The sequence below is a fragment of the Crinia signifera genome, chromosome 5, assembly GCF_055691185.1.
Source record: "Crinia signifera chromosome 5, ASM5569118v1, whole genome shotgun sequence".
In the NCBI taxonomy this organism is placed as follows: Eukaryota; Metazoa; Chordata; class Amphibia; order Anura; family Myobatrachidae; genus Crinia; species Crinia signifera.
This window is the reverse complement of record NC_139221.1, coordinates 129,467,443-129,491,574: the sequence shown is the minus strand read 5'-3', so window position 1 is coordinate 129,491,574 and position 24,132 is coordinate 129,467,443. Positions and strand designations below refer to the sequence as shown.

The window sequence follows — 24,132 nt, the reverse complement described above, 5'->3', positions numbered from 1 at the left end:
GCTTCTCTGTACAAATCAAGCTGGCTCTGGAATTTGCATAGTTACGCACAGTTGCTGCATACAAATATATCATTAACCACTTGAGTGGTATGCCTGGAAATTTTCCAGGCTCAGCTGAGCTGCCGCAGGCGGCTGGCCCGGAAAATTTCCAGGCATACCACTATGTAGTAGGTGCGCACCAGTGGTGCCTCCAGCGGAGCACCACTGGTGCACCACCTCTAGTGCCCACACACACACACCTCCTGTCGCCTAATCCCCCTCCGCTTTGGCGATCGTACACCGGAGCTCCCCTGCCATTTATAGCAGTGGCATAGGCGGCAGGCTCTGGGATGTTCGGGGCGGCTTGGGGGGACCCCCGAGCTGCCGCGAACATCCCCAAGCCTGCGGCCTGTTGTCAATGCTGACTGTGACTGGTGGCTGGGGCAGCAGCAGCAGGGAAGCTCCAGCGTACAAACGCCGGAGCGGAGGTGAGGGGGAGGGGCCTTCCTACGTCCTATGGTGGGTTTTTGCTGGGGCAGGACAAACCTGCCCTGGTAGGTTTGTCCTGCCCCAGAAAAACCCACCACTCAAGGGGTTAAATCAAGCCCATACAGCAGGCATTTCCAACTTTGGTCCTCAAGGCACACTAACAATGCAGGTTTTAGTTGGGGGTCTGTTGCACAAGACAGTAAGAGTCTTATTATTGATATGTTATGTGGCCCCCTGTTTGATGGTCTAGAAAATATCCGAACTAGTTTACAGGTTTTATTGATATCCAGATGTGAGCACAGGTGACTTAATTAGTACCTGAGTTATTTTGATTTAAACGTCTGTGCTAAAGCCTGGATATTGCTAAAAAATGCACTGTTGGTGTGCCTTGAGGACTGTGGGTGGGAATGCCTGCTACAGGGGCCCATTAATTAAGGATCACATACACATACATATAATACCACCCAGGATCGCATTGTAGTATGCAATCCTATCAAGGGAATGTATCATCCCACACAGGCAGGGACAGGGCTCCAAAAGGATCCCATCCCTGCGATGCACACATCCGAGTGCCCGGGGTCTGCACATGTGCGGTCAGTGCTGACCCCCCGCCAACCCTGCTGACAGTGGCAGTGCGGTCTGTAACCCATAGGCTACAATGGGCTACCGCCATCTCATATCCGCCATCTTAGATTAGCAGTAGCCAAGGGACCCAAAGTGATGCTGCCCGATGTTGATACATTGTGCAGCTTTGCAACCTATGGGGGATGCATTCCAGCTGAGGCGGATTGGCCCACCGCGAAACCTGGACATTTCCTGTTGGGCCAGTCCAGATTTCCCTCTGGCAGGGCCGCCGACTATTCTTCCGGGGCTGGCGTCATCCTGTATATGCAAGCGGCCGCAGCCTGGTCACAAACGGCAGCATAGCCTAAAACAAATATAGCCGCCGCATATATGCATATATTATATGCACATATGCGGCAGCCATATTTGTTTTAGGCTATGCTACACTGTATGCTGTGACCAGACTGCGACCGCTCTCGGATGACGTCACCAGATGGTGTTGCGGTGCGGCGGACTAACCTGATGAGCTAGGTAAGTAGTCCGCTCCACCCGCCTGTCAGTTGCTATACCACCTCTGCCACCCCCGGGCTGCAGCATCGGCACCACCCCCCCTCCCCCACCTGGCTGTAGCGTCAGAACCCCCTCTGCCCCCCTCCCCTGGGCTGTAGCATCAGCACCCTCCCCCCCCCCCCCCGGGCTGTAGCGTCAGCACACACACACCACCCCCGGGCTGTAGCGTCAGCCCCCCTCCCCCCCCCCCCCCCCCTGGCAATTGCAGAGGCAAATGAAGACACATAGAACCTTGTCAGTACACATACAGGGCCTGATTCAGACCTGTTCACTGGGCAGCGAATTTGCAGTCTGCGCGATTATTGAGGGAACGCAAATGCACCCGGTACGCAGGGCGCATGCGCAAGCCATCCATCTGAGGGCAGCAATCTAATAATTACTGATTGCTGGGTGATCGACACCCTGCGGACACTTGGGGATGTTATGCTAGCATTTTCTGGGAGTGCCCAGAAAATGCAGATGTTCCCCCAGCCATTGGGAGGGGGGGCAGCTGTCATCAGCATCCTCCTTCTCCCCACAGCATTCACAGCACTGAGGGGTAGATTTATGAAGCAGTTATAAGGGAGGAGATGTGATAAAGTGCCTCATACTTTATCACTGGCCAATCAGCTTCTGACTGTTAAGTTACAGGATGGGTTTAAATAGGAGCTGATTGGCCGGTGATAAATTACCAGGCACTGTATCACTTCGCCTCCCTTATCACTGCTTCATACATCTACCCCTGAGTGTGTCTAGACTTACTCAGTGCTGTGAGCAAGGGGAAAACCATTTGATGGTGAATAATTTCCCCCCTGTGTGTACACAGTCACAACCGTTCCTCTGGGTGGTGTTTACCTGCTTGCTGGCCTCCTAACACACACAACCCAATGCGCAGGTCTGAATCAGGCACACAGTTCAAACTGTGGCATGGTTGCTCATGCCTGCTAGTTGTTTTCAATTGGATGATTGCAAATTCTCATCTCAAGCTAATACATACAGTAGCGTCTCTCTTAATTCATTGTGCTTAGATTATAGGGTGTTATCTATGTACAGTTTTCAAAAATATTTTTATCCTTTCAAATGTATTTTTTGTTTGTAGTCAAAACAAATGTTAAAAATATTTCTTGTGACCTGTTTGTGTATACACTATGGGGGTGATTCTTATTCATTTGGTTTGGGGGTCTTTGCATGGTTTGGGGGTCTGTGAATGGTCTTTTGTGCACACCCCTTTGCGAACGGCTTAGGTGACTTGCATAGTTACCAAAAGGTTCATATAGGTTGGGGTAGGGGACGGACAACAGTGAGGAAAGGGGTCAGCCATGGGAATGCCGAGGGTTTTATGGGTGTCCTCATGAAAAAAATGGACGTTCCTATGGATATGCGAGCAGGCAATGTGTGCAGGGTGCGGGTGGCTGTTTTCCTGGTGTGTTCACTTCTCAGATATATGGACAATATTCTATTGCAATAATATTAATTATCTGCTTTATCCCAGTGTTCCTTGTTTATACACTTTACTGGTTAACGGACTTATGATTTGACTGCTAATTAGATAGTCGTTATTAAAGTACTAGAGTGGGGGATATTTACAGCTCAGCATGGGCCATCAAGCTTTACTAATGTTTATATTATTGACTGACTTGTTACTTCAGTTTATTGATTTTTTTATATTTTATATTGTCTTTCAATTGCCTTTCTCAATATCCCTGCATTAACGTGTCATATTTAATGTTCACAGATCATCAGTGATCAAATCACAAGTGAAAAGAAGAAAAATGTGTCCTTGAGTTTGAAGGGAACAAAGTCAATGAAGAAGAAGAAGCCGCCAGATACAGGTAAACAGTGCAACCAATCTGTATTATACTGTAGTTAGAAGGAAATGCTGTGAGTGTAAGTTACAAGTTGTTGGATCTGAGTGAAGGAATATAGATTTCTTTAGGGACCGAATTATATGCCATTTACTATTAGATTTTGCTAATTATTTATCCAGCATGCTGCATTAGCCTATTGTTCCTATCACAGTTAAATGACTTTACAGAATAGGCCATTATGGTTTGCACAGTCTTGGGGATTATAATTTTAGCAGAGGAATATATTCTATGTCAATATAATTTCTGTAGGCCTGGCATAATGAGCTGGGACAGAAATTGCTATGGGCCTCATCAGCCCCATGACGATGCCAGCCATGTTGCTTTAGACCAGGGGTGGGCAATATGCAGCCTTCCAGATGTTGAATACCTACATCTCCCATCATGCCCTGGTATTTAGCATGGCTTAATACCATAACTATGACAGGGCATGTGTAGGGCATCAGTCAGTGTGGTGCCTGTGCTCAGTAGGGAGTTAAACTTTTTAATATATTTTTTAATTGAAAAAAAAAATGCCTAGAGGGTGTCTTGATACCTCCCACTTCTTCCTCATCCCTATTGTGAAATAACCTCCCAACACACATTGACTATAGACCCTCCCAGTGGCAATAGATCTCCATAAGCATTACTGGGTAGGTCCGCATTTTTGCACTGCCCCAGCACAACCACCAGCTATTTTACATCCCTTCCCATGGCCAAAGGACCTTTCTTTTGAATCATTTTTTATGTTTTTTTCCATAATCAGGTCCAAAGCACTTTAATAAGGCACTAACTCTTAACATCAAACCCTGTGCTAATAGAACTCTGGGGGTATTATCAACTGCCAACACCACATCATGAGACCTTAATGAGTGTAGCACTCACACAGCAGCAGAGACATACACATTAAAGTGTGTTTAAACTTTAGACAGCCGCCGTGGCATGCACTGGAGACCACAATGTAGACATCTGTCCCTCCTTCCACTACCCCAAACAATGGCATTGAATATCTGAGTCCATTAGCTTCTGGCCTACTTCATAAAATACATGGCTTCAAGCTTAAAGATCGGTTTACTGCTGAACATATCATAGAATGTGACAACCACAATACATTAGAATTAAAGTACCTAGTGGTGGATGGTCTCTCTGGCAAGATGGGCCTCTTTAAGCAGGTGTTATCATTTATTGTTATGCCCTTCATCGGTAGCTAACTGAATCGACAATAGATAATTGGAGCAAACTTTTGACAGCACCTATGGTGTTGTGCAACGGAGGTCCATCCACTCGGCAGAAAACTTATCTAAACTAGGCTTATTTATTGTTAGAAAAGGTTTCCAGGATAATTTAGGCTTAATTCAGGAATATAACAGATGTATACAGCAGGCATATACAGTTGTAGACAGGAGCATAAAGAGTATATACAGGGTTAATGTATATCCAGTTTAACCAATGGTGACAGTAGTAGTAGTTGCAGAATATATATATATATACTGTATATATATATATATATATATATATATATTGCCAAGCAATAGTAGTGTACTACCACTTATGTAGGCAGACTGTCTCCATTTTAAAGAGAACCTCATGGGTACATCCTGTCTCAATGGAGGGTGGAGATGGAGGACACATGGATAGGTTAGCAGCCTATTTGGGTTGGAGGTTACACTGTGATTTCAGTGCAGCTCCGCCTAAGGTGGGGAGTCCTGGACCTGTCAATAGAGGGAGCCACAGTGCAGAGTGCACTCCCTGTCTCACACAAACATCCCACAATTGTATAATGAGCACTATGGGTAAAGTATATACTTTAATTAATACTATGGTTGTTGTAGATATAGTACTGAATTGATAGTTCGCAACTAAGAGAAAAAGCTCACATTTGCTGGACTTTGGCATTTATTTGTTTTTCTTACACAGCTCTTTACAAAATGTTTTTTTAGATGAAATTATGCTGCCATTTATATTTATTTTGCGTTAACACTTACATCTGACCAATTATAATGTTTTATTGTCAATGTCATGCAATGGTGTTCATAATGACAAATAGAACAATGAAAGACAAGGGAGACCTGAAACATACAAATCCTCTGTTTCCTCTAACAGAGTTATGGAATATTTCAGAGTTGTATTTTGTTCAGTAATCTTTTAACCAATTTTTCAGGTTGTGTAAAATACATAATAATATAATAATATAAAATATAACAGTATTTTTTGTCTCCAGTTGCTGAATTGGCTTATTTAGCTTGGTGATGGTGCTTTATGTGTTGTGTTGTGTTGTATTGCTGCTGCTATTGGCAACAAGTAAAAAGGCTTTGGCCCTAAGCGTTAAAAACATACTAATCAAACCAGCCATTATACGCTTGCTGTCCTGTCATTGCTTTTAGAGCGATCTGTGCAAAAGACCCAGTCCCGCAAATATAAGGAAAAGGTCCAAAAACTCAATAAAGAAAATACAGAAAAGGCATCTGTTATATTGGTTGACAACAAACCTACTGAACTAAAATATGAAGAGAACTTTATATCAATAAATATACCAAACGCACACATCAAACCTCATGTTCCTGGGGGCAGTCCCATTATTTTTTCTGTGGTAGAAGAAGATGGGGAACCTACGTTTGTAAATGAAGACTATGGCACAGAACTGCCAGAGGTGAGTGACAAAGCTGAGGACCCAGGGGAAAGCTTAGCCAACATCCAGGAGGATGAAGGAGAACAACAACTTATCATTTTATTGACTGAAGATTTATCAGGCATACAAAGAGATGACGATAGTGAGGTTAATAATGAAGCTCATGATGAACAAAATGTAAATGACAGCAGCATCCATAAAATTACAATTAGTGAAGAAACTAATGCCGTGCAAGAGTCACCACTATCAGAGTCTCCAGTCAGTGGTGCTGCCACATCTTCTCACCTGTCTCCGTGCCCAGCTTATGATGACACGGAATTTGGAACAACCTGTACACCTTCAGCACTAAGGTAAGCTATAACTACAGTAATTTACTAAACCTTTAATTCTGCTCGTATAAATAACAATTACAAATGTATATTATTATTGTATGATTCAGCAGCATTATATAACAGAAATCATTTAATATCACAATAAAAAATAGTTTTGTTTTTATTTTACAAAAAAACAAAACAAATTCATAGTGAAACACAAAAGTAAAACATACAGCATTTTTACAGAATTTGCCATATCTATTCAATTATTTTAAAAAATAATTGGGCACACCAAAAATAAGAATTTCAGCACAATAACGACCGTTGATGGATCACTAGTGCACAAATGCATCCCATGTCATGTAACTTTATCTATGTCTAAGGGGAGATTTCAAATGCATTCCACAATCTCCTACTCTGTGAAACATCAGAGCAAATGCCAGAGGCCGGGAAGGTGGTAGACGAACCTAGTACCAACCACGGACATATATGTACACATTGTCTTTTTATACACTGAAAATGTAGATGGTCTATAGTACTGTATAGACTTTACCAAAATATTAATCTTAATAACACAAGTAGTATAAATTCACATACATAATAGAACCTGTAGGAGACAGAGCTGCACTTTCTAAGCACACATTCTTCCACATCATGTCAAGACTCCTGTCTCTTCTTCTTGGCAGTCTAGTCCTGTGCCCTGATGACGTGCTTAGATCCTCACACACGTACTTAAATTGCATACTGTGGTGACTGCTCCTGTGATTGTATTATATATTGTTGCAATTGTGGTCATAATTTGAGCCACTGGCTAAGAGTAGGGGGCTGATCCACTCCAGCTCGGCTCCATTACCAATGTACGGAACAGTGAGTATGGCTGTACCTGCAATCTATTAGGTCACTGGGATCCAGTGGCCACACTGGGCGCTAATATATCTTCTGTTATGATTACTATAGTTAATTGTATTTAAATATCAATAAAAGCTGCAGTTTTTCCATATGCCCAAGTGTCTGTGCATAAAAAATGTATTAGATCTGGAGCGAGAAAAAACCTGGATCCAGAATCAACACAAAAATGAACCAGCTACCCCAAAGAGGGTGGAAATATTTCTGTATTTCCACCCTTTTTGTGGTAGCCTGTACCTGCAATCAAAACTAACACCATTGGTTAAGTCATTTTAAAATAGTCACCACTAGTTTGAGTCATCATCTGGTGTGTGCCTACTGTATAACTCTGCAATATCAACACGTGCACACACATCAATTTCAATAATACTGTATATTCATGTTGTTATTGGGGTGAAACACTGCAAAGTGTCAAATAATGGATAAAAAGATGTGGGACAGCATATGGGGGTTGCTTTTATGAATGTGGCAGGTGTTTAAACATTGCAGGTGGGAGTAACGTGTTTTTTAACTACTGTTTTGAAGTGATTTAAAATGACAGGAAAATCAGGTTTTAAAAATGTTATAATTACTGTTCTTAAAAAATCGGGAATAAAAATGTTTCCACCCTAAAGGGAATCCTTCATGTAGTGGCAGGCAACCTTATTATACATTTGAGAAAGAACTGAAGCACAAGAAATAGTGCAGCCAATATAAATACCTCTGGGAGGTATACTATGTATCTTTAAACCTACAACCAAGCAAATTAAACCAATGCAAGTATATAAGGAGCAACTTAAATGCTGGATTATTTTAATCTTTTTCAATTTCTTGTCAAAAGGTGTAATCATTTATTTTATTAAGAAAACTTTTTTTCTAAGAGATAAGTTGCTTAATCCTTGGATATGTAGCTGGTCAAAAGGGCATACTATCCTCCCTAGAGTTACAGATGGAGCTGGCCTCGCCAGCCCCTGCCAGCTGCCGTCTCTCGCCAGGTGCGCGCTTGCACGAGGTGCTCGCATGTCCCCCGAGGCTACGGTGCTTTCACCGCTGCCTCCCCCAATGCCCCTCGCCACCCATCCATCCCCCCTATCCCTGCCCGTCTCCCTGAAGCTGGGACACGCGTGTGTGTGAGACGCACGTGTGTCCCAGTCAGATGGAGCGCCTCTGCTCCGGCGATCGCCAGCGCAAGCATGCTGGCGATCCCTTGCCAAGAACCAGGGGCGCTCCATCTGTACTTCCTGTGGGAATTTGTACTAACTCCACATGTTCCAATGCTGATCGCAAATTCCTCTCTTTTCCTGGGCTGTAACCTTAAAACCCATACTCACACCTTTCCCTGAGTAAATGTGCTACATTATCTGGTACTTGTGTATTATCACGGCGCCCCCGATATTGATCGCGCAATGTTTTTATCGCATCGCATCGCATGCCATACACCCGATGCACTGCGATGTGATTTTAGCCCCCTATTCGATTAAAAATTGTATAAGCACCCTAATGGCTGCTTACAATGTTAAATGCACCCCCACGCCACCCCCACTATAAACGTGAACCCGAAGCATGGCGAGCGTAGCGAGCCCGCGAAGGGCGGCGGTACGTGTCCTTTTCATACCCCCACTATCCACGTCGGCGTGGAGTTGATTTTATAAAGTGTGGCAAGCGCAGCGAGCCACCGAGCCCGAAGCGTGGCGAGCGCAGCGAGCCCCGCGCGGGGACGCGTATACCTGTGAAGTTATGCGCGTCCCCTCGCAGAGCTCGCTGCGCTCGCCACGCTTCGTGCTCGGTGGCTCGCTGCGCTCGCCACACTTTATAAAATCAACTCCACGCCGACGTGGATAGTGGGGGTATGAAAAGTGCCTCACTACACTCACTCCTAGTGACCGTATCCCATTCTGAAAGCTACACTGCCTGGCGCAATGTGCAGTTCTTTCGAACACCACGGATGTTGATGTGAATTGCACTGACATAATACATAATACTAGTCCACAGTGATTGGCACTTACATGATGAGAAGTAAAAATGACACTAAAGGAGAATAACACTCAAGGAACACTTAAGTTGCCCATACAATCTACAATTGCCAGGTGCGATGAGATGCGCGCTCCTGCGCACATCCCATCATACAGCTCAAAAAGTAACTGCTGCACATACTTTTTGTACTAGATTGCATTGCATTGCATCTCATTGCATTGCATAAAGGATGTGATGCGATCTAGCCCAAAACGCATACAATAATTGTACCATGTATGGGCACCTTAACACATTAAAAGAATAAGGTGTCTCAAAATATCATTGAAATATATTATCTATGTGAATGATCCGAAAATCCATTAAATATTCTGCCTATATCTGGGTACCCAGAAAATTTATTGAATGTGGGGCCTGTTCTAATGAAATCAGGTGCATATGTATATAGAACTGAATTAAAAACACAACCACAAAGGAAATATATAATATATTATTTTATAAAACATAGATTGCACTGTAATAGTTGGTGGCCACCAAACAATAAATGTACAAATTTCAACATGCAATTATAATTAAAATCTGGGTACCGAGCCTAGGGAATATTTGAACTGGGCTTGTTGCATATTAAGTGGTTACAATGAAAACCCTGTCTTGATACTATTGAAACAACTTCTTCTGGGCATGGAGCCAAGTAACGCTAGCTATAGATGTTCACTAATTACTTGTAACTAATATATATTCAACTGCTATAATTTAACAGGAGAAATACCATCTCATGCTAATAATATCTGATGGTATTACTATAATAAGAATGGCAGCTATTGAATTTGGTAATGAAGTGATTAGAATATATGACTCTAGACACAATACTCCATCAGAGAGACATATTCCAAGCCCCTGTACACCATGTTGGAAATTTGTGAAGTGAATTAAATTTGATCAGATGTGACGTGATAAAAGAAATTAAAACACACACGGAGGCAGTGACATAAAGCCTTATTTTAAATCACACTATTTCTTCTTCACATATTTCGCTGAAACAAAAATAATCTTGTAGGAATTTATTAAGAGTCATATTTAAAAAAGATATATATATATTGGTGCGCCATTAACAGACTTTTTACAATGTACATAAAGTAATGTTCCATACGTAAGTTACATTGGCACAGCCATCTGGCAGTCACCTTAAGAACTTTGCACACACACACACACCACATAATACATCGGGACGGGTGATAGGTAACAAGCATGGAATCAATTAGGCTTTTATTTTATTCTTCGACTGTCACCTCACACCCCTCCCCCCCTCATATCCTGGTACCCTAGGGGACAGCCTCATCAGTCTATTGATTAATCAGACGCTGCTTCATCCTTTCAAGTTTCCACTTGAAAGGAGCCCTTTCCTCTAAAACCCTTGGCCAGACCTCTACATACAAAAGAGACATATTTTTGTAAACTGCAAGGCATAACTTGATACTCCACTCTACTCTGTCTAGATGCCTTATCATAATGCCACCATGATTGTCTCTCATAATCATTAAAGGCTTCCACAACAGTTTGAATTTATTTAAATAAAAAAGTCCTTTTTTTCAGATTTTCCACAGTACAGTAGGACATTGCCAAAAACAAGCCTGCAACAAATTTCAGAATGTCTTACAGACTTTATTCCTGCTTTTTTCCTATTGTCCCTCCTACAAGATTTTGCAGTCATGTCATTAAACGGTTGCAGCAATGTGGCAATAGCTATGTACTCTTTTTTTCTCATCCCGGATAGCCAAATGCAGAGTTGTTGGTGGGGTAAGGCAACTATTAACCTGGTGTTACTGTTAACCAGATTTTAAATCTGCCTCCATTTCATCTTCCATCATTAAACCTGTCCTTGACCACACATCTATATCTGGGAACCCTGGAACACATAGAGGCTGGTCTCATCCTTGTTTTTTCACTATACACACTGTGTTTATCCTGTTCCAAGATACTCTCATCTGCCAACCTGCCATCATGGGCTGCACTAACTATATCATCCATAAAACATAATCAATAAATAAAACTCAACTTGCACCTATAATAACACCTCTTTCCTTTATTAGCACTCCCAAAACCAGTTTGATTTTGCAGTGTAAATGATTGCCGCTTTAAAAAAAACCTGAGGATTTCTTACCAAATTTCTCACTTTCTGATTCTCTCATCCTATTACATGTCAACCTAAGTGTACTCAGTTGTGTAAAATATATGCTTAAAATGTTTTAGATATTTTGATTAATAAAAAAAATCTAAATACATGTTCGAGTAAGTGAATTATATTCTTAAATGTGTACTGGAATAGCATCCAGTATACAGAATGTGGGCAGATATTATTAGACTCTAGGGAAGTGGTTCCTAAAACATTATGTTGTGACACCCTGGGGTACCTTGGGGTACTAGGAATGGTGGTCCAAACTAATTCAAATAATGTATGTATAATCTGATTGACATAATGTAACCAGTGCGGCTGCAAATCATAAAACAAATGTCTCACCACAAAATTAAACCTAGGCATGAAGAAACCCAATTCACTTAAGATTTTTTTGTTAAAAATTGACCTTGAGGTGCCATGAAAAAAAATCTGATACTCTAAGGCAGTGGTTCCCAACCCTGGTCCTCAAGTACCCCCAACAGTGCGTGTTTTCCAGGTCTCCCCACAGAATCACAAGTGAAAAAATTAGCTCCACCTGTGGATCTTTTAAAATGTGCCTGAATAATCTGTGCACCTGCCGGGTGACCTGGAAAACGTGCACTGTTGGGGGTACATGAGGACCAGGGTTGGGAACCACTGTTCTAGGGTGCCGTGATTGCAAAAAAAATGGGAATTACTGCTCTAGGGGGTCAATTTAGTAAGATAGCATGTTGCCTATAGCAAACAATCAGTTTCTATCTATTAGCTGCTAAATAAATAAGAAGTAGAATCTGAATCTGATTGGTCATTCATATTTTGGTGAGGTGTTTTAAAACTGAAATCTAAATTGCAGCCAGTATTTACCCTGCACAAAAACAAAATAACTCACCCAAATCTAACTCTTTGCCCATGTTACATTTGCCCCATTGGCAGTGCACATGGTTTTGTCCATTTGAGAAAACAGGTGCTTTGCGATCAGGTCTGAATTAGGCCCTATGTCTCAAACCTGTGTGTGTCTAAAAGTGCAAGCCTGTACTATCCTGTTTTATCCTACACAGATCCATCATCATTACTTGCTCCAGCCCCATGCCAGGTTCAAGAATGCAATAAATCAATCAGGAATATCTCTTCACCACACATACAACTCAGAATTGCACAGAGCTGTACATATACCCCCAGAACTCACCCGCGCCAGTCCCATCAGAAATAACCACTCCATGTAACGGGATGAGGAAACTAAAAGGATGCTAAACTTCCAAAAATATCATATTTGAGGTTTGGCCATGTACAGTATATGCACAAAGCCCCAGAGTGCTATAGAATCTGGGGCTTGGATGTGTCAAGCAATGCTATCTTCAGATGGCATTGCCCAATAGAAGCTTACGCCTCTCTGAGAGAGATCCAATTGGTGCATCATTTCATGCATATGCAGATAGGACTCTGGGGTCTAAATCCAGAATTCCTATTATTGCAAAGGACAGCTTTTACCGCAAGTGCCGTCCTTTGGGATTTTCTACATGCATACAATGTTAATAAATACTGATATGCATGCTGTAAGGGTCTTAATACACGTGGAACGTGCAGACCTACTGTACTTGTGATTTTTGTCACAGATTTAACAGTTTAACGGAGATGTGGGATGTCTGCCGATCTCAGACTTTTTTTAAAGCTCCAATCATTTACAAGGAAAAAACAGAATGTTTTTGTAAATTATTACCGCTTAAAAAAAAAATAAGATAAAGATTGTACAGCATCCACATCTCCAATAATGGACCCTACTACATATGCCCAATTGCGTGGTCTATGCACATACAGTACCATGTTTTTACAGATGCATCCAACTTAGACCCATTTCCTTAATGTACAGCTTTCTTATAATACACTTTAAGTATTAATGTGCACATGAGGAATCTATTATACACCAATTATTTTCTATTGCCATTTATATTATTCCTACAGTATTGCGTCACCCTGTCTTTTGTTTGTAAAATTAAAATTATGCCAATTACAGCACAAAAAGTAATAATACAGTATAATTTTAAATTTGTTAACATTCGCTCTGTGTTCAAAAGAGCTGTTTATTTTTTCAAGACAAAAATATGCATAATTATTGTTGGCCTTTCAGCAATTTTGCACTAAATAAAATTACACATAAACAAATTCCCTCTACCACAAATGATACATTGCTTCCAAGGATAGTTATGGACTTTCCAGAAGTCTGTAAGCCAAGTGTAAGAGCAGCTTTTGGACTTTGGAAGTATTACTGCCTCTGGGATGAGTGGTCCCACTGCATGCATAAATTTGTTATTTACATAAACAGTACCTCGCAGGTCAGAGTAGGAGACACCAGAAATCTGTGAATACATGAATCCCTGATAATTCAGGCAGTACTGCTCTTTATTCTCGAGAATAACAGAGTTATGAAGATACAGGGTAGTGCAGAGGAGAAGTTGCCCATAGCAACCAATCATCTCCAATCTATCTATTATAGAATGTATGTGATAAATGCTAGAGATAAGAGCTAATGGACGACTCATCTTGTCCATTTCTCCACTATTTATATAGTTTGGTATGTTTACCCTTCAGGGAGTGTTCAATTATTCCAGTTTCTGCAGGTAGGCTAAAAACTAATAAGTTACTGTTTCTACCCTTTTGTATTCAATTTTCATTCAGTCATTTTGTGCCCATGCTTTTCACCTGTTTTCGGGGGAGAAAAGGCATGCGTGAAAAATGACTAATTTTCACCCACACTTTTGCCTGGAAAACACATGGCCTGTCGAAATTGCTGCTGATCCAAGTGTTTTTCCTCAGGACCACATTTTTCACCTAGGCAAAAAATACTTTAATTGAATAGGGTGAAGCCAAATTCTCCTTAAACGTAGGAAAGTGGCGATTTTTCATCCGAGGGGGCAATTAGTGTAGGCGGGACTGGGCTCCATTTCCATTGGCTCCTGCTTACCATATCAAGGGAGTGAGCCCAGCAGTGCTCGCCGGTGATAGCTTCCTTTGGGTTCTATCTGCCAGCTCCTGTCCGGTCTGTTCCTAGTGTTAACCTCGTGGACACCGTTTCTTCGGGCTCTCCGGGCACCGTGAGTTGCCCACTTGGGGTAGTTTCCCCTGGTCTTTTTCAGTTGTTATTTATTGATTTGTTCCCCATTTTTTGTCTGCCGGTTAGGCAGGTCTTTTAGTTTGGAGTACCTGTTGTGCTCCTACTGGGTTCTTCCTCTCCGTTTCCCAGCCCATCTGGGATTCCCTGTTCCGTTTGTTCTATTGTGCGATATTGTATCTTATTCTTTTGGTTCCCTGGTGTCGCAGGTTGTGGCGACCAGGTCGCTGGCGCATAGCTGCGTTAGCCAGGGTTCAGCAAGCTGCCGTTTGTTAATTTTAGTTAGGACCCTTAGCTTTCCTCTTGGCCGTACCCTAGGGGGGTCCCTGGCTCTTTGTCCTTCCTTAACTCCTGGCTGCACCGGAGCTTGGGCGGGCTTAACTCGCCCATTCAAACGTGGCGGCTACAGGCGAAGCCGAGAATATCTGCAGGAGTTGGTCACCCAGCCTGGGGGGTACAACAGAGGCAGTGTAGGGTTCTGCCGTGGCTGTTCTAAACAGCAGTCCCGGCTGCGGGGTCACACCCGATATCTAACAGACTAATAGTCATGAGAGGAGATGCCCCAATACTGGAAAACTACACAAATAATTACTCTCTACTGCAAGATTCATACAATTATTATCATTTATACTTATTACATGGTCTTTCTAATGTGATTTCCTATTTATTTATTATATTTACTAGTCTACCTTATAAACAAATGAATCACATAATGCCAATAATATTCCAAACACCAACAAGACTACTAATGTACCTGATATGCCTACATTATATGCACTGACTTAACTAGGATTACTGAGAGAAGGAGATTGAGTACAAATCCCTGGTTTCCAAGGATTCACAGTCACACAGCATTTTATTTTTAAAGATCAGCATATAATCTATTGCTGTTCATTAATTTATGATACAGTACCTGCTCTTTAACATTGATTAATGCTTCAAAGAGCCTCTCTTTTACTATTATTTGTCCAGAGCACCCTGCATTTTCTATTCAGGGGCTGGATTTGTTCACAGTGGGCCTAATGCATGTTTGTACAGAAATGCATTTGTCATTTTGTTAGGCTACAGAATTGGTAATCATTGCAAGAGACGCTGCTGCCCAGAAAAGACTAGAGATGCCATTGCAGTGTCCTTGGCATCTGCGCGTATACATAGGCAGCCTATACACAGTAACGCAGAACAATGCCTGCTAGGGTAGTTCTAATGCTATGCAGCAGTAGTGATGGAGGATCCATGTTTTTGTATTTACATGATCACACAGCTAATGACAGATGCTGTACATAAACAAAAAATTGACATTACATGCCTGAGCTTTTGGCGCCACTCCCGTTTACCTCCTTCCTGTCAATCACTCTGCATTCAAAATTTCAATGCAAGCACCTTAGCGCATGCTCATTACGACAGTGGTATATTTGGAGTTAGGGTACAAACATGAATTAGGCCCAATGTGCAGAATGATTATTGTATATTATACGTATAACTTTTTTAAGTATATAATAATAATATATTTTAGTGAGGAGAATGAAGAGGATGTACAAACGTTGTCCACAGAAGAAGTTTATGATGATGATGATGTTGTTGATGAAGAAGAGACTTTAGATGAATGTTCACCAAATGGTGATATCTGCCATAGTGAACAAAGCTCTAACAGCAAGAGACGAGTAACTGACCAGGCTCACATGAAAGAAGTCAGCAAGAAGAGCAGACTAGATGAAAAAGACTCAGCGGAGAGCACCACCTACCAGGACTCTGAAGCAACAGCAACTGATTACATAAATAACAAGGAGGCACAGGCAAGCAATTGTGTAGAAGAAAGTAAAGAAAAATTATCCTTAAAGAAAGAAAGAGAATTGTTGATCCTTGGTAAGAAACCATGTTCAACCCAGAACATGAGTAATAATAACCACAGATTCTTAACCCTCCATCTAATGTAGAAATGCAGCTCAGCATTCATTTTGCAGTAATTGCTCATTTACAGCTTGTCTTGGTTTGCTCTGCGAACTGCCAATGTTTATTTCCACATAGCAGGGCTTTTAAATTCACTTATACAGCTATGATTACATGTAGCTCAGGGCTGATTCGGAAATAATGACTAGTTAATTAATTAATCACATCCAAAATGACAGTGGTTTTTAGAGTCCTGATTAGGGACAACAGCCTTGGCCCTGCTATATGGAAACTGTTGAAAATATATGGTTCTAACAGACACAAAATACTCGTTAACTAAATAACATCCTTAACAAATCTCATACACACATAAATATTATATATTGTATATTTGTGCAAGAAAATGATATTGGTAGTGCAATGCTACCGCTGTCAGTGGCACAGTACGTATGTAAGCAATAAATAACTGTTAGGTGCGGGATCCCCATGTTTGGTCAATATCCCCCTCTATCCTCTAGAAGACACTTCTGGCGATTCTCTTTTTTCTATAGTCCATGTGTAGCTAATGTGCATTCGCTCATCTTTAATTTGCAGATTTTACAGAAGTTGGATTTTATCCTATCCTTTTGTCAAAGGTCAACATTGACAAAATGTTTATACATGCAAAATGCCAACATGGCAATGATTGACAACTAAAAAGGTCATCATGAGTTTTTCATGATTTTTTGCAATTTATTTTACTTATGCATGTCGACTTTCGATCTAGACACAGTTGATCCTTTAATCCAAAACTGGTGTTTATAAAATAAAAGAATCAAAAGACCACGTCTAGAAACTACAGTACAAAAGTGACACATTTAGATTGGTGTCCGTCAATGTATTATGTACAGTACCTAAAGATCAACAAAAGATACACAACACTTTAAGAAAAGGTATGTCTATGTTTACTGTATTGCCAATATAACTATGGGACGGAATCAGAAGTGGATGCAGTTCACATCACTGCAAGGAATTGCTTTGCAGAGGAGAACTTCTTTGCCCAGGGGCATACAATATGTGTAAGGGGCATTACTGCGGCATTATGTGCTCAGAGCAGAACTGGACATCAATTTAGTTAGGGCCAGATCTGTATGCATATGTATAATAAATAAGCACTTGTTTTGGTGGTAGAAAGACTTCTTAATCACAAGGTAACCATGTGTTGCTATGGTTAATAGTATTATTATTAACCTTTATTTATATGCCACCACAAGGGTTCTCCAGCACATAAAGTATATAAAAAATTTAGCAAAACAAAAAAAAGGGACTTACAGTACCCGATTATGCAGGACAGGTACATAGTATATAAACAAAGCTGTATACGCGGTCATTACACTGACATAGGCATTAGGGAGGCAGAAACCAAGGTTAGGTGCGATTGTAGGGAGTATGGAGTAGATGATAGACTAAGTAAGAGAATGAAAAGCACATGGGGGTATAGGGCCCTGCTCGTGGGAGCTAATGTTCTAAAGAGGAGGGGCAGACACACAGATAGGTCAGTGTCACAGATGGGGTAGTAAGTGAACATAGAACATGGATGAGAGATGGTTGGGTTTAATGAAGTGGGTCTTGAGAGCTCATTTGAAGGTTTGTAGAGTGATTGGAGACTCTGATCAGAAGAAGTAAAGATTTCCAGAGCTGGGGAGCAGCACATGCAAAATCTTGGTGGTGGGAGTGGTAGGAGGTAATCAGTAGTCAGAAGAGGAGGCACACATTTGTGGAGCGAAGGTCGCAGATGGTAGTTTAAAGGGCCATACAATACAAAAGATGGGAATTCCAAACTCCTACGGCGCAACCCAGACAGGGTGGTAACTAGAACATCAAGTTACCACCCTGTCTGGTTGCGCCCTAGGAGTTTGGAATTCCCATCTTTGGTATTGTGTGGTATTTTAAGGGGTTACTTGGTGATAACCGTGGGAGAGTACAAACTAAAGGCAGCAGCGCTCCAATAGAGGTCATATCCTATAGTTCTACAGTGGTAGTTTAAAGGGAGATGATGTCAGGGATTTAAATGGGAAAGGAATGGGAGAGGGCTTTGAAAGTATGCGTGAAGCTAACATTTTATTAAAAATAAGAATTTTTTTATTAATTATTTGTATTTTTGACATACTTTATCAATTTAAAACACCGGCATATACGCTAGTATGACAGGAAAGGCTGCGCCTCACCTGCCTCACCCCACCGTACGCCACTGGGTCTTAGTAGCATTTAGATTTAGAAAGGGTCTGAAATATTATTAAGATAGAAAAAGCAAGATGGTGAAAGGGACTGAATGTGTGGTTTAAAGGAGATGGTAGTTTTAGTACAGTGGAGAGGACGGAAGCCAGAATGAAACAGGTCAAGCAGGAAATGGGAGAAAATACACTCATGGAGTTGGAGGCAAAAGAGTTGGTAAGAGTGTTGCCGATGAAGTATGAGTTTAAAAAATGGGGGAGACAAGGGCATGCTAGAAAGCAGAGTGACAGTGGCTGATGAAAGGAAAAATCTGAGGAGCTGGGCAATATGGAAACAGTCAATGAAGATGTTTAAGGTGAAAATGCTTCTGATTAAATCAGTTATGTATAATATTCCAGGCAGATGTCTAAGAGGTGGTCCATTCCCCCCACTGTGCCATCACCTGATTACAAAATATTGTCATTTATCTCAAATTTTACAAAACGTCAAGCCCCTGCTAATTATAGTTGAAATTATTCGACCAAACTAAAAAAAATTCACACAAGTTAAGGCCCCCATACAATAGTTCGATTTGTCCACTTTTCACCTGATTCCGACAGATGGGCAGAGAAATCGGGTGAAAAGTAGACAAATTGTATGTGTTTCACATCCTATCAAATGCATGGCCCCATGCGCATTGGATCGGGGTCACAGCAGTGTATGGTTACCTTTACTGTTGTGGACCCCCAAGTTTTCCGCACAATTAAAGTTTTAAACTTGCTATTTTTTTTGACCCACCATAGTGAGTAGGTCTATTTGTAAAGGCCAAACAATGAGGTTAGGGTATAGAGTTTAGAGGCAGAGGATTTGGTGAGGATGTTGATAGCGATTTTAAAATCATCAATACCAAGTTATTCCTACGAGTTCTGCTTCATAAAGAAAGTGCACTGTATGGGTACAATTATTAGTGTATTAAGCACAAATGCATAAATGTAACACTTGAAATTAGGATTACTGCCTGCCCTGACCTTTTGCTTGGAATCAGTCTATTTTCTGTATTACTATCTATCCACAACATTTTCTTATTGCCACAAAACTCGAATAATGTAAACAAATCTAATCGCAGTTAACCTGATAATACCAACACAGTCATCCACTGTTCCAAACACTTGGGGGGGGGGGGTTAATTCAGACCTGATCACTGGGTTGCTACTTCGCAGAGCCCCGCGGTCAAGTAATTACTGCCATGCCAGAGTGAAGTCCTGTCCTACGAAAGTGTAATTACTGACATCAGAACAGGGATACCACTGGCATGTCTATAATGGCTGCATTGTGTGCACTGCGCAGAGGTCCCTGGGGTCCAGGAAAGGGGGGCTACATTGCATACCCTGCATTCACGGGGGGATGATGCCTTATGCCGGGTGAAGTGGCGCGGCCATCGCTGCCTCATCACTTCACGGCGGGGACGGAGGGGGGCGCCAGGGGTGAGGAGTTCCTGCTCACCTCCATGGCCCACCGCTCACTCGCTCCAGCAGGGGGGTTGGGTTGATGTGGCCGCAGCTGCATCGCTCCAAGTGTGTGGGGGGGGGGGGGGTTGGGAGGTAATACGCTCGGTGGGGGGGATAGTGAGGGCGGGGAGGGGGAGAGTTGCCACTCACCTCCATCCAGGATGGGGGGACTCCTGCTCCTGACTTCCGCCCTCCAGTGGCCGGCGCCCTAGGCAAATGCCTAATGCTGCCTAGTGGTGGCGCCGGCCCTGCTTACCCCTAGAGTCTCGCCTTGGCAGCAGCAGTGATGCAGAAATCTTTATAAAGCAAAAACTGTGTGTGCAAATTATTGCAAAGCACAGGACAAATGCACAGTACTAATCTAATCACAGCTGTGCGAATATGTACAAAAAAACCATCGTAACAAGCTCACTATCGAATGATTTTTACACTGGGCACAAGTCATCACAGGCCCAGAGAAGGCTGAGACTTACTTGGCGGTGCAATGGAAAAAGGCATATCTGGCCTGTAGCTGACATCACACATCCGTGCCTAAAATGCTTGGGCACCTCTGTTTTTTCCCAGACAATCCTTGCGTTTTTTTAGGCACGTCTGCGTTTTTCTTAGCACTCCCATTAAAAGGCTGGATACTGCCCCAGATGTCTACTTCCTGTCAATCACCTTGCGAACAGCTTGAGAATAGAAAAAGTAGCAGGATTTCATCACAGGGTGGCCTCATGCACGCATATTACAGACCGTACACATGTGCTGTGCATCGATAATCAGCCGCTGTGCGAATTTGCAACGGTGCAATCAGATCTGAATCGGGCCTCGTGTACTCAGGGTTTGATTCATGTTTGTAAGTAAAGCAAAAATGTAAGCAACTGGGTAAAGCCATGCTGCACTGAAAGTGGGGCAGATGTAACGTAATGGGAGATTTAAATTTGGGTGAGGTTTCTTCAAACTAAAATCTAAATTGCAGTGTAAAAATAAAACTGTGCAGTACTACATGGTTTGTTCCATACAGAAAGTCACTTGCTTATTTTGGTTTTACTTACAAACATGTGGCAAGGCTTGGCGATACTGTGGGAACATTGGAAAATCTGGGCGATAAAGCTACATTCTTCTTATAAAATGAATGATATACTGTAGTATGCGTGCTGTGTAGAGGAGTGTTTTTCCCCCTTCAACAGCTGGGCCAAGCACCTACCGGGCCCCTCAAACAAGCACCTGCTTTTTTACCTCCTAATGCCCCTGAGTTTATAGCTTATAAAACCTCAGGGTGGTGCTCCAAACTATCCCAATTTCAAAATGGATGCAGTGTTCCCAGACAAGAGATACAAAATCTCAAAATATACATTTAGGAAGCTAGTTGGTAAAAAAAGGAACATCTCCAGACATTAAATAAGAAGCCCTTGGTAATGTAAGCTTCTAATTTATTCAAAGCATTAATGTCATCCCCTTTCAGAAATCCCAAAATAAATTGTACAGTATCTCAGAGACATAGGGACATAGACAGGAAATTCTGAGGGTAAAATATTTACCCATATATTCACTAACCTATTATTCTGCTTCTTATTTATCACTATCTCTACCTCATACTTTGTTTTTCCAAATTTACCAATTTCTAATACTTCATTAAAATTCATTATTTTGTTATATGTTTTTTTTCATGATTAATCCTAATTTACTTAGCATGTAAAAAGTTATTAGTATACAATTTTATGGTTAAAAATAAATTAAAATTTCCTCAGAAAATGGCATATAAATTTGTTTTCTAAGAAAAGCTGTTCATGAAAATAAGGGGATTATTTGGCCCTCCAGCTGTTGTTGAACTTTGCATCCCAGCATGCAACAGTTTTAGCATAGCTGAATAGCAAAACTGTAGCAGGGCATTTCTGGGATGTGTAGTTCAACAACAGCTGGAGGGCCAAAGGTTTCCCAAGCTTTAGAGACAGAGGGGTCTATTCAACATCACTTCATTTATACAAAAAAACAGGTGAAAATTTCCACCTTATTTTGTATACATGACGTCTCAGTGCCATTCATAATACCCGGAACTACCAGCAGCAGAAGGAAAAAGTCTGTTTATGGTGCAGTAAATTAAAAGGCTAATGCTGGCCACACATCAGACCAACTTTCCTCCAACCATCCAACTAGTTGCTTGGATGGAATAAAAACCTGGTACTGGATAGGAGCAAATGTAATTGGTAATTAAGTCATTTGTTTCCCAAATCTGAAAATGGACAACAACTGTCACTCAGACAATGTACTTTAGTTGGACCTATTTGATTTAAACAATTTTACTGAATGTTTTTTGTCCATTCTCCTGCGTTTGTGAGCAAATTGCTTATTGGCATTTGCCCCCACACAGTACCAGATTTATATTGAGTAATTGTTATTAACTTTTCGAATTGCAGAAAAACAGAACAAACATAAACAACTTTTCAGGCTTTCTTAGTATTTTTTCCCAATGATTTTCCCTTTTTTTAAGTAGAAACTACATCAGTGAAAAATGTCTTAAAAACCGTCAAAATGTCGGCAATTGAAATGAGTTATTCACCGATCCATATGTTTTTCGACCGTGCTGAATTTTTCGACTAGTTGACAAATCGGCACTTTGGTTGAATAGGTTGTATATAGATTCAACCTAAAAACCTAAACCTAAAAACTGCGGAAGTTTTTTTGAAAAAAACTGAATTGACTATCCCCATAAATATTTACAGTTAAAAGATAGAGAATCTTGTTCTATATATGGAATAACACAGAAATTCAGGTTACTATAGAAAGTATGTGGATCTACTTAATAATCAATAAGTTCTATATGGTATTGCATTAGATGCATACTGTCCTAGCGATCACTAACACCATCTTATAATAATACCCTTCAAGACATAACAGAAAGGAACATATCCAGTGTACAATATTAAAATAATTCAACTACTGTATGATCTAAAAAAATTGCAGTTATTGTTATATTAAGCACTGAACAATATAATAACCATTAAAGAAGGCATAGAGATACATATATTTGAAAATACTGATTTTCATTTTTCTTCCGTTATACCCATATATTTAATTTTAACTTTACGTTGCTGCTTATGTTCTCCTTGTGGGCCAGATGTACTAAGCTTGAAAAGTGATTAAATGGAGAGTGATAAACCACCAGCCAATCAGCTCTTAACTGTTACAGTATGTTACAGGCTGTGTTTGAAAAATGACAGACAGGAGCTGATTGGTTGGTCGTTTATCACTCTCCATTTTATGACTTTTCAAGCTTAGTACATCTGGCCCCATAACTTAATAAGAACTTTTTTAAATTTAATTTATTAGAATAATAGTTAATTTTAATAGATTGTAAGCTTGCAGCAGGGCCCTCCTACCTCCAAGTCTGTCTGTTGTTACCCAGTTTGTCTTATCACTGTCTACTATTGTAAAGCGCAACGGAATCTGCTGCGCTATATAAGAAACTGTAAATAAATAAATAAATATAGTGCACTATATACAGACTATAGGAGTAATTCAGGTTAGTTACAAAAGCAAACTCCTTCTTTAATGAACAAAACCATGTGTGCTACAGGTGGGGCTGATGTAACATGTAACGTGAATTAGGCCCTATGGGTGAAATTTAATAGGATGAGAGATTCAGAAAGTGAGAGATTTGGTAAGAAATCATTTACACTGCAAAATCAAACTGGTTTTGCAGTGTAAATGATTGCTGCTTTAAAAAAAACAACTGGAGAATTCTTACCAATTCTCCCACTTTCTGAATCTCTCATCCTATTACATTTTCCCCTATACCTGTATGTTTTCATTTTGAATTCATATTGAATTATTAATTAATGGGTCTAGGTCAGTGATGGCTAACCTTGACACTCCAGCTGTTGTTGAACTACACATCCCAGCATGCCCTGTTACAGTTTTACTATTTGGCCATGCTAAAACTTATGCAGGGCATGCTGGAATGTGTAGTTCAACAACAGCTGGAGTACCAAGGTTAGTCACTGGTCTAGGGCAACATGGGTCTAGGTCATTAGGTAGACACAAGCATTAGGTCGACATGGGCAAGGTTTTTCACAG

At 41.1% G+C, this 24,132-nt stretch overlaps 1 protein-coding gene across 1 annotated transcript in view; it reads left to right on the top strand.

Annotated features, from left to right (window-relative positions):
• The window catches only part of MYLK4 (myosin light chain kinase family member 4), a 72,504-nt gene that overhangs the window by 22,237 nt on the left and 26,135 nt on the right, over nt 1-24,132 (top strand). The window contains exons 2-4 of the mRNA XM_083145162.1: nt 3,317-3,413; nt 5,810-6,404; nt 15,999-16,348. Of these exons, the coding sequence (XP_083001288.1) occupies nt 3,317-3,413; nt 5,810-6,404; nt 15,999-16,348 (1,042 nt within the window). The remainder of the gene's footprint in view (nt 1-3,316; nt 3,414-5,809; nt 6,405-15,998; nt 16,349-24,132) is intronic.